The sequence below is a fragment of the Nilaparvata lugens genome, chromosome 2 (assembly GCF_014356525.2).
Source record: "Nilaparvata lugens isolate BPH chromosome 2, ASM1435652v1, whole genome shotgun sequence".
In the NCBI taxonomy this organism is placed as follows: domain Eukaryota; kingdom Metazoa; phylum Arthropoda; class Insecta; order Hemiptera; family Delphacidae; genus Nilaparvata; species Nilaparvata lugens.
The window spans coordinates 38,683,208-38,695,715 of NC_052505.1; the positions used below are offsets into that span (position 1 = coordinate 38,683,208).

General features: G+C 36.1%; 1 protein-coding gene across 2 annotated transcripts in view; it reads right to left on the reverse strand.

The window, feature by feature from the left end:
* The window catches only part of LOC111053921 (E3 ubiquitin-protein ligase RNF123), a 75,889-nt gene that overhangs the window by 21,877 nt on the left and 41,504 nt on the right, over positions 1 to 12,508 (reverse strand). The window contains exons 12-16 of one of the 2 annotated variants that reach the window (XM_039421190.1): positions 9,195 to 9,492; positions 7,265 to 7,411; positions 5,815 to 6,032; positions 4,997 to 5,116; positions 3,712 to 3,958 (exon numbers count right to left, since the gene is read on the reverse strand). In XM_039421190.1, coding sequence (XP_039277124.1) covers positions 3,712 to 3,958; positions 4,997 to 5,116; positions 5,815 to 6,032; positions 7,265 to 7,411; positions 9,195 to 9,492 — 1,030 coding nt within the window. The remainder of the gene's footprint in view (positions 1 to 3,711; positions 3,959 to 4,996; positions 5,117 to 5,814; positions 6,033 to 7,264; positions 7,412 to 9,194; positions 9,493 to 12,508) is intronic. The other variant, XM_022340861.2, reaches the window with a different exon arrangement.

Consider the following 12,508-nt stretch of genomic DNA (forward strand, 5'->3'; position numbering starts at 1 on the left):
GCAGTTTGGCGTCCCCTCTCTCAGCAAAAGGACCTACATAAAGAACAGGAGTGGACTCACGTAGGTCACGAGTTTTGGGTGGAGTGACCAAACCTCACCACTGCTCAAAGAAGGACGGCCATTTAGGCAAAACTTCTTGGGAGAGGTGAGGCTTCTGACCCTGCGAAGTTTCGGAGGGACAAAAAGATAAACCCAAGAGACCAGAGATGGGTGAAACTCCAGGTACAAATGTGGGTCAAGAGGCTGAGTCAAGGGTGGCCGGGCGCCCTAGAGGCAACTTGTCCACCCCTTCCTCAGCGGTAGGACCTTCAAAGTAGGCCAGGAGTGGAACTCACGTAGGTCACGAGGACTAATCAGTCTGAAGTGACTGCCAAGCATATCACACTGGATTGCAACAAGCAACCGGGTGATGAATGGAATGTTAGTATAGGGAACTCCTGGTTCTTGTAAAGGACACAGTTATTGGTTTGCCTAACTAACATACTACTTGGGAACACAATAAGCTTTGGTTGACGTTTGGGGTTCTTTAAACCTTTGGATACTTGAATCCGTCCCTTCAAAAAAAATAAATATACTTCAATCCGAGTTTGTTCCGAAGTGTCTCTTGTCCACAGAGGAATTATCAAGATGGCCGCTCATACCTTATTCTTACAAAATGACTCTTGTCCCATATAGTTTTTGAATGAAACGCCATCTTTGCATTCAATACTGTCTCTTGTCCAAGCCAAGAGTCCAGTGCAGGTACCTCAAAAATAGCTTTTTTAAAAATAAATTAAATCGTAGCTAGTCATATGACAGTGGATTGTGTAGTGGCAGCATTGATAAACAGCTGGATAGAAATGTTTTGAATTGTAACGTGCCAGTATTGAATGTTATGAGTTTGTAGTTGAGTGTAAAAATGAACGTGGAGAAGCTGAAGTGCGAATTTGTGGGTTAGTGACTCCAGTTCCCAAAGGAAAAGGAAGAAAACAAACTCGAAACCCTGAAAATTGGGCAAAAAATATATCAAAGAAAAAAATATATTCATCAAAAGGTTTGCCCAAATTACCAAGGTGTAAACACAAAGACGGTGTTTTCAAGTGCAACGACTTTATCAATGCAAGATGTCCGTAAGTTTCATCAGAACTTTTATCAGTCACATGGAAAAATTGAACAGGACAATTTAATATTACAGTATACAAAAAGTGAAACCCCAAAACGCTCAAGAGCACGTGAAGAGAGGAAACAGATTACTTCGAACTGGAACAAATACTATATTCCAGCAATCAAAGCTGGAAAGAAGGAAGTTAAGCAGGTATCTAAGTCGGCATTTTGTGATGTAGTGGGCATCGATCCAAAAAGAGTTCAGCGTATTTGCAAAAAACATTTTGAGAGTGGTGTTTTAGCCAAAGAGTCTCGTGGGGGGGATTATCGATCACAAAAACTTGATAATAATAGGAAGATGATACAAGAGTTCATTGAAAGACTTGTAGCCCAAGAATCACACTACTGTCGCTCAACTCAGTCTCTGCCCCAATATCTCCCTAGTAGTTTAACAATTTCTAGTTTGCACAAAGAGTTTAATAAGGTGAATCCACAATATGAAGTGAAATATGAGTTTTTTAGAAATACTTTATGCACCGAATATAATTTAGGATTTGGGTCTCCTGCAACTGATGCTTTTTCAAAATGCATTCAATTTCATTTATTGCCAATTAGAATATTCAAAACAAATTACAAAATCTTTATAATATGACATATAATTAAAAATATAAATAAATAAGCATAATTACATATACTTGAATAAAATTAAAATGAAATATAAAATCTAGGCATCACCAGCAAAAAGAAAATCTTTGCCCGCTGGTGAGAGTTGCAAAACAGTAAAAGAAAAACATGATATTTCGAAATAATGCAGAAAGTTAAAGTTAAATTTAACTAATAATTACAAAATTTTATAACCGCAGAATCATAAAAAATCAAACAAATATTGTGCAGAGAAAAGACTATAAAATGAAAATAAAATAATCTAAATTAAATTGCTATATTTAAGGTAAAGAAATATTCCCTCTTAATCCACTCATTGACGCTCTTTTTACTAATTTTGAAATCCAAGTCAAAAGGTATTGCTTGAAAACCAATTGAAAGAAAGCTTGAAAACCGATAGCAGTATTAAAAATAGTATAACCTTCATAGAAAAAAAGCCAATGCTTTTTTTGAGTTATTGAAAGCTGAAGAAAATGATGTGATAACATTCTCTTCTGATTGTCAGAAAAATCAGACTCTCCCAAAAATTCCTGACCAGGCAACGTATTATAGTCGGCAACTGTACCTATATAACTTTACTGTGTGTCAGGGAATTTCAAATGAAGATCAATAAAGTTTTTATTTACACTTGGGCCGAAGTAGACAGTGCAAAAGGTTCATCACAAATAGCTTCTGCTGTCTTTCATAGACTCACTCAAACAAATTTTGAAAACTGCAGAAGTGTCCGTTTTTTACTGATGGGTGTGGGGGGCAAAATAAAAATAGAACAATGATTACCATGGCTTCAAAAACTTGCTCCTCCAAACATTCAGAGTATTGTGATCCATTTCCCAATTCCTGGTCATTCATTTATTCCACCTGACCGGGTATTTGGCCGCATTGAAAAATATATAAAACGACTGGATACTATCATCAAACCAGGAATATTAGAATATTTTCGAGAAACATGGCAATGTTTTGAAGATTGGTTTTGATTTTGAAATGTATGACTGGAAATCTATAGCTCAGGAGTTCATCAAGAAACCTCAACAGTGGCATTTCCGTTTTACTGCTGCAAAAAGATTTATAATCACTCGCAGTACATCACCAAGGGCTTCAGTGCTTGTTCAAGGGGAACCTGGGTATTATGTTGATTGTGGTGTACCAAAAAAGGTTTTAAAACTTAATGTGAATCTTGATCATGCAAATCCAGAAGTCATCCACACGGGAGTGCCTTTCAAGGAAAAGAAGAAACAGGATGTGGAAAAGCTCCTACATTTACACTTTGGGGAAGAATGGAGAGGAGTTGATAATCTACATTTTTACAGAGACATTCTCAATGATCAAAATAATAGGCAAGAAAATCCTGAGGATGAAAATGAGGGTGGTTTTATGAAAGACGATGACTTTGCTATTTAAATCCCATTTTGTTTGTTTGCTATTTTTTGCTTTTCTAGTGTTTACTTTTTTAATTATTTTCTTTTATAATATCTTGAATAATACATGCAAACTATTTCATTACACTGTATATTTTTTGAAGCGTTACCTTCCATTCACACACAAGTTATTAGGTACCTATAGTTATTGCTCAACGTAACCTATACTAGTTACAAAGTGACTCATGTCCCATCTCTCCAGTTCCAAAATGTCCGTTATCCAATTTTATAATTCCAAAATGACTCTTATCCATCCTATTTTCCATGATTTTTGGGAAATTCATAGAAATTGAGGTATTTTACTACTAATTGATGTATTTATATCATGTGAAGAAAGTATAACTAGTAAAAAACATTATAATTATCCTTAGATAATCTGTTTCAGTGTTTTTTGTGATTTTCTAGAAATTTGGTTTAGTGGACGTCACTTTGGAAATGAACGAATATTTAATATTCTGTTCGGGTTTTGCCGTGCATTCCAAATGTTCTGCTGAGTATCCAGATATCTGAAATGTTGTTGAATTGATTTGAAATAATAATTTTTCGATACCTGGAATATTGTCGATGGGCACAGTGGGACAAAATAGCGATCGCAGCGCGGTGGTTAGCTCAATGAGAGTGTCGAGGTAGAACTCGGGCACAAACGAGAGCAGCTTTCCCTTGCTGGAGGCGCCCTGAAGGGTGCGTATCACGATGCGCAGTAGCCACGCCAGTTCGGCCTGCTTTTCCGGCGAGAAGATCGCCGCTCTCACCCACGCCATGTGGCGGCTCATTTCTGTCAGCTTCTCTTCCAACACCTGCAACACAATATAATTGTCATTTTCATAGATTAAGGGCCCGTTACATTATTATATTATATAGAGTTCCCAAAAAGGATATTTTGTTTTGAAATGATTATAACTTCAATTAGTTTTACCATATAAAAAAAAACATCAGAAGATATCACATGGTATAAGACGTTTATGTTAACTCAAGCTGATAGTTCAAGTGTAGTTATTTTTCTTGGAGATAAGTGACACTGGTAATCTTTCATACTGTGCCGTTCTAACACTCTCACCCGACAATAATCGGCAGTAATCGGCTTGAGATAACAAACATCGTCTTGAAATTTGGAACACAAACGACCTGTACACATGGAATGGATATCTTCTTATGCTATCTTTTCTCTAGTATGGTTCTACACTCAACTCTTATTTCTGATTTTGATGAATTGGCCAATTGAGAAAACGTCATAATTAACTAGTGGGAAAAGCTTTGACCTAGGCCAAAGAAGGATCACGTAAACCAAGATAGTTTATCTTCTAACTGAACGCAAGACAAATTTGTGTTCCAAACACTCCCACTTTCGATTTTCGTTAATAATCTATATCTGATATAAGAGGGATGGCTATAAACATGAATGAGCCACGTGGTAAGTGAATTTCAAACCCATATGAATTTTGTAAATCATATCTACTGCTATTTTTTAATACCACAGTTACTACTATTGATAGTTTCAAGTGCATTCTCTAAACTACCTACTATAAAATGTTAAATTAAAAGAGAATCTGATCTTATTATGAGATGAACACGAACCCAAACTAAAACTCTGTTTACAAAACCATGATAATCTACAATTTTAGTGATGAATATAGTATATAAATGATCTTAAATGATAATTTGTTTTTTACTATATTCATCATCAGAATTGTAGATATCAACAACTCTTATTCAATCATCATTATCAATCTTACTGATAATTATAAACTCAATTATGTATTCTAATGTAATCAATTACAAGATTCGAGCAACTCTTTTCATTACAAAGATTATAGGAGAATACATCTTTAACCAACCTCAATTGACTTCCTCGTTGCAGGTTGAGCAGTAGAAAAAGGCGAAAGCTTATTCAGATTCACTTTCATTTCTTCCAGAGAGTTTTCAATTTCCTCCATGTTATCTCTCAAGGAGCTAACCTGAAAATGGTAAATCAATTATATATTTATTATATTCTTAAAAATGAGATCTCTATTGGCTTTTATTGAATTATTATAATAAATCAGTAATTCAAATGAATTCGCTTATTTTGAATTGAATAAATATCCACAATTTTGGCAAAACTGCCACACATTCTCAAGCATTCATCATATTATCATATCTATGCCATCGGCGGGATTCGAACCCACGAACAAACCAAGCGGTGCTAGCAGACCGCGGTTTGTAACGCTCCTTACCACTAGAACAACCGACCGGCAAAGATTCTGACGAAATTTGAAAAGAAATTCACGAAAATGAAGATTAAAGTTCCCATATTCTCAATTGAATAAGCATCCATAATTTCAAGGTCGCAAAGTCTATGTCTATAGTATTCATCATTTACATTACAAAAATTATAATTGTAGCTTAATTGAATTTATTTACAACTTACTTATGGTAACTTAACAATAATAATATTTTATTTGCCGAAATAATATTGCAAAATAAGAAAAATTACATTGCTTACATTATTTTGTAACATACGCTTTAAGCCTGTTGTTCCTTTCCCAATCGTTGATAGTTTTAGAATGATATTGTATCTATCAATGTATAAATATAAATAAAAATAACCAATGCAACCATGACTCCGAAATCAAACGACTCTTCTAAAAAAATATAAAGCTAGATTCAGACTGACCTTTATCAGTTGTTTGTGTGCACATAGATGATAGAAAAGCACGAGACCATCGACCAGTTCGATGAGTGATGCTTGGGGGTCGATGGCCCCAGCGGGGGTCGCCTTCTCCATCGTCGAACAGGACGGGATCAGTGCATGACCCCGCAATATCAACGGCAGGGGTCCGCCTGCTAACTGGTTTTGAATCATACGCGCCAGAAGTGGTAACATGTAACCGGCTACAAACAAAATTCAAAGACAACATTAACTACATGAGAGCATTCAAAAAATAAAAAACGAAGAATGGAATTTTATTTATTGACGAACCATCAACAGTACTTTTCATGAATGAGTAAGGATTATGAGTGGATGTAGATCTTTATAAAATGAATCGTAAGGGGATAATAAATTGACCAAAATACGTCATTTGCTGCTCAAGAATCATCTGTTTTCAAACAGAAAGAGTTCAATTACCTCATAAACTGGTAAAAGTAGATTAGTAATGTCATGGAATAAGCATACAGGAATAGGAAGTTTGTCGCTATTAAAACAGGTGAAGACAGAATTTTGAATCGTTGATGGGCTATTAAGCGACACTGTGAGTATTTATTGAAGTAGAGCTTAAAAAATGTATTTGTTGGAGCGGTGAGACTCTTGCGCCGCATATTTTCAACTAATGGAAACACTTGAATCGAAATAACACTCAAATCCGACACAGCGTGCCCTATCCCATGAGAAAACGACTATTCTGGCATAACGAAAAACGACTATGGCATAAACAACTAGTCAGACGTTCTACCTATAAATTACGAACCAATCCTTAAACTGTTAGGCCGAATCTATTATGTAGATGTGGAATAGACATAGAGTGTCTATATTTTCAAATAAAGGATCATTTAAAAATGTATTTGTTGGAGCGGTGAGACTCTTGCGCCGCATATTTTCAACTAATGGAAACACTTGAATCGAAATAACACTCAAATCCGACACAGCGTGCCCTATCCCATGAGAAAACGACTATTCTGGCATAACGAAAAACGACTATGGCATAAACAACTAGTCAGACGTTCTACCTATAAATTACGAACCAATCCTTAAACTGTTAGGCCGAATCTATTATGTAGATGTGGAATAGACATAGAGTGTCTATATTTTCAAATAAAGGATCATTTTTCAAGTAGATGTAGAAGAAAAAGGACCCAGTTTCTCACCTCAGTTTCAACATTATTATTGGAATACCGGATGCTTCAAGATGAAATCCATCTAATTTTCATAGAATATTCGTACTGTAATTTTTGAGACATCGAGAAGTTATCTCGACATTAAATAATACTTCAGACCATTCTAGCCCATCAGAGGGTTTGAAAAAGTATTTTTATTCATTGCAATGTTCATCATTGAATAAATGTATTCATAGATGGAATTTTCAACCAAATAATTTTTCACATGATGCGGAATTTAAAATACTGACTGTTATTGGGCATGGTATCCTGTATTGCACTTCCACCGTCTATATCAGTCATGGTGGTGGCGATGGTAGTCTGAGGATTCACCAACGTGGTAACCGTTACAGTTCCCGAAGGAGCAGCCTGGTACTGTGCCGGTGGTATACGAGGAACTGTAATAAAAAATAACAAACAAGAATAAGTTACTAGGCTAATTTCAATTTTTTCTCATAATTATTCTAATTGATTCAATATGACAGTCTCTAAAATACATTAATAAGCTGTTCCCGAATAAAAGAGCTAAATGTAACATGTATCAATGAATATATTTCATCTAGGAATCGTACAACGATTCTAATTCAAAACGAAACTACTTCAAATATTGAACTATTAGATTATTTGGAATATTAGAAGATAATCATTTCATCAATTTCAAACCAGCTTCTAGAAATGTAAATTAAACTAAAAACTTAACGACATAACATAATAAGCCCGGAGAGACACCAGAGGTTTTGCAAGAACAGGGCGTGGGCACTGATCTTGTCAGAACATATACAAGGATCTACCATACAATATACAATAAGAGATATACAAATATTGTATTTCATTATAATATTACATAGGTCGGGCAGACATTACGCATTTTTGAATCAAGAACAAAGAAACAATTCCAAAGCTTATTTTGTGAAAACTCAAAATGAAAGATAGCTGTCTAATAACATTTGTACTATGAGGAATCTGTAAGCTGTACGATTATTGTTCACACCATTGCTTTTTAACTCTCAATCCTCACTGATTTTGTATTGAAAAATATTAACATTGATTTGCTACAAAACGTGACTGAATTATTATTTTTCCTCAGCGAGCTATTTTTGACTCAGTTTTATTTACAATGCTATGTTTAAATGCTAGTGGCATCATTGTCAGTTGCAAATTGTAATGAAACTTAATCTTCAACTCAACCTTTAACTGAGAATTATACCAAAAGCACTAAGTCTCAAGTTTTGTCGTCATTTATAGGTTGATTTAAAGCTGAACCTCTATTTCAAACCACAACTGAGGATTTAATCTCAAGTTTTGTCGTCAGTTATAGTATAAATATATCTGAACCTTTTACTAAATCTACAACTGAGGATTCGAACTCCCGTTTTGTCATCAGTTGGAGGTTTGGTTAAACAGGTAAACTGAACCTCTACTTCAACTTACAACTGACGATTATGCCATGAGAATGGAGACCTCAATTTTCTATAAACGAAACTGTCTAATTGAGATATGCAACAGAATATACAGACGTTTTGCAGAGGAAGCGTTCATATCGAATGAATATTATAGCTTCAAACAGTCATAGTCATAGCTGGTGACTAAATAATTTTAGGTAGGTAGATAGATATTTTATTCATTCATATCCTGGTCCTATGGTTTGTCCGTCCCATCCTATCACCTACCTAAATTTACTTTTCCTGATACCTTTTTCACCCTCTCGAGGATTGAAGGTTTTCCTAGTACATGGATAACCATAGTTGGAAAACTCTTCAATCCTCACCCCCCATTTTTGAACACAATTATTTTATTTGATGCATTGTGATTGTTGTTGGTGTTGTTGTTTTGCATGTGTTCATTTGTTTATTTGTATTCATCTTGTGTGGGTGTGTGTGAGGGTGAAATTTGATTTTATTCAACACATCATACTATTACACAGACATACATACAGTTGAACGTCGTCAAATTGAAAATACATTGAGTTATGTAATAGCGCAGAACTCCCCTTACACACGGATTTTCTATAATCGAGTACGGTAATTGTTTTTTTTGTTTTTTTTTTTTAATTTGTATATTATACAAATATTATTGAATTATTTCATAAATTGAATTTTCATTTAATAAATATTATTTATTCAAATTTAATGAAAAAATATATAATTTTATAAAAAATGACAAATGACTATTGGCGCTCACCTATGGAAGTACACATATGCACGTCATCGTGGCGATCAGCGGCGTTGATGGGATGATCATCGCCCAACTCTTGCGCGATTTCCTGCGCGTGAACCTTGCGCAGATGCGACATGACGCCGCCGAACCGCTCGATGTTGAAGTGGTTGAGGGAGCGGTCGAGGAAGGAGCGCACCGGAATGCTGAACTCAGCCGCGTCCGCCGGAAGCTCTCTCTCGAGCAGCGATTGCGCCGCCGTCACCAGTCGGTGGAAGCAGCACAGCACGATCGGCAGAGGCGTCGCCACCACCGGAAGCGTCTGCTGCAACGCAACGCACACATCAATCAGTCAATCATTTTCAATTACTAAGTTTTGGGTTGTACCTGTTGTCTTCTCCAAATCATACTATTCATACAATCATAATATAATGATTTCAATGATTTTTTATATGATTGTCAATAAATGAAATAAATAAATGTAACCTAAATTTGGCAGAGAAAGAGTACAAGGTATCCTTAGTTTTACTTTCCCGTTCAGTGTTTTTTTGTGAAAATGGAACAAATTATTCATTGTCATGAAACATAGAATGTTGAAACAAACACCAAAACCAGACAGACGCAGAAATCTAAACTGGATAATAGAAAGTCGCCACCACCGGAAGCGTCTGCTGCAAAAACACTATTACTATCCTAAATTTGATCAGCAGAATAGAGGAATCTCTTTATAAGTAACCTGAATCTTTTTTGTGTTATTTGAACAGTCGCAGCGGTCATAGCACCACCTCTGCACTCCTGAGAGTAACTGACGACATCCGTAGGGCCATGGATAATAGAGAGCTAACAGTTCTAGTCCTAATAGATTTTAGCAAGGCATTCGACAGTATTTTCCATCCTACTCTACTCTACAAACTCAGAAAATTAGGTTTTTCCAACTCCACTGTGGCATGGGTGAGGTCCTATCTTCGGGGTCGGTGTCAGTGTGTGAGAGTCGGGGATGCCTCTTCACGGTGGCGTGAAGTGAACAGAGGAGTTCCTCAGGGTTCGGTATTGGGTCCTCTACTGTTCAGCATTTACATTAATGACGTGACAAGCACTCTACTTACGTCCAGACATCACCTGTATGCAGACGATTTACAAATATACCGACACTGCAAGAAAAATGACTTTGGCGTCACAGTTGATGAGGTCAATGCTGACTTGACTCGTTTGGTACAGTGGACTGAGAATAATGGACTGAAAATTAACGAGACAAAATCGAAATCTATAGTGATAGGTTACTCAAGACTTTTAAACACAATTGACATATCTAACGGACCATACATAACATTGAATAACATACAATTGGAATACAGTTCTGACGTGAAAAATTTGGGACTGACAATGACAAGGACTCTTGACTAGACCAGCCACGTGACTCAGACTTGTAACAGGGTCATTGGGGGGATCATGACATTGAAGAGGATCTCTGACTTCATTCCCTCTCCAACAAAGGTTATGCTGGTCAAGACTCTGATTTTCCCAATCTTCAACTACTGTGACATTGTGACTCTTGACATGACAGTTCAACTTTTGCAGAGGATGCAGCGTGCACATAATTATTGTGTTTGCTTTATCTTCAACCTGAGACGTGACGACCATGTGACCGAATACTTTAACAGACTTGAACTCATGAAGCTGCGTGAGAGTAGATAACATCATGCTTTGTGCTTCCTGCATAAGATATTGAAAACCAAAACGCCTAAGTATCTGGCAGTGGAGTACCGTTACTTGGGTGATTTTGGCCGTGGAGGAACGCGGCATGGATCCCATCTGCTGGCTGTCCCAACACATAGGACTGTTATGTTCAATAAGTCGTTCCTTGTGACAGCCTGTAGTTTATGGAATTCTTTGCCTGCTGAGCTGAAGCTAGTTGAGGGACATCGCCGGTTCGGCGCGGCTGTCTTGCGGTGGATCAGAGGTGGTGGACTCGGCTGGAATTGGAATGCTCCCTAACCCGTAATTCAAGTCTGTATGTGTGTGTGTGTGTGTGTGTGTGTGTGTGTGTGTGTGTGTGTGTGTGTGTGTGTGTGTGGTTCCTCTCTTTCTTCCTTCTTTCTCTTTTCCTTTTTCTTTTCTTTCTTTTCCCTTCTTCCCTTTCTCCTACCGGAATAATCTATGGATTTGGACTGAAAATTCTCAACTGTATTCACTTTTCTCTTCTTCCATTTGCATAACCCCTTTACGTACTTAAATTCGAAAGGAGTTCAAGTTTTCTCTTTTTTTTTATTTTTATTATAGTTATATATGATTATAAATAATTATAATATAATAAAAAATGAATATAATTATTATTATATTTATATATATTTTTTTTCTTGTTAATTTGTTTTCTAAGTTATTGTTTTCTTTTACTTTAGTTCATTGTTTATGATGTTGTTTTAGTTGTAATTTAGAATTGTATGGAGGGTTAAGTGTAAGAAAGGGCCGGCTGCGCCCTAACTTCGCCCTCCTAGGTTTTTAATAAAGGCAGCGATTCAATTCAATTCAATTCTTACATCTAGATAAGTTCATTGAATAATTCAATAGACATTTTTTTCATGTTACTAGAGGTGGTGCATGACAAATACAGTATAGCACCGATTATCCGGACTAATTAATGCATGCCAATGTCCGGATAACAGATAATCCGGATAATTGATTTTAACTTTATTTTACCCTAGCTTCCAAGTATATAAATACGGTAATTATTAAACATTTACGTTCTGCCCTACGAGAGTACTCAGCAGTAAGTGAAATATAATGACTTGTATACACGTATCTTTCATTCACGTTCTAGTTAAAATAGACACTATTGTAAAGAATAGGCTCACATGTAGAAAATCCTTCACTTTGGAAATGAGAATAATAAGTATAGTTTTGGACACAATTTGGAGCAATTTCTGTATCTGTATATATTTTTACTTTCCTTGCCCTATTACCATAGCTAAGGAAAGTATTGCTTTCCGAAAAAAATTAAGGTACCCCAAGTTTTAAATTTCTATAGTTTCAAGGTCACCTGAGTCCAAAAAAGTGGTTTTTGGGTGTGTGTGTTTGTGTGTGTGTGTGTGTGTGTGTGTGGTGTGTGTGTGTGTGTGTGTATATATATATGAGTGTATGTGCGTCTGTGTACACGATATCTCATCTCCCAATTAACGGAATGACTTGAGATTTGGAACTTAAGGTCCTTACAAAATAAGGATCCGACACGAACAATTTCGATCTAATGCAATTCAAGATGGCGGATAAAATGGCAAAAATGTTGTCAAAAACAGGGTTTTTCACGATTTTATCGAAAACGGCTCCAACGATTTTGATCAAAT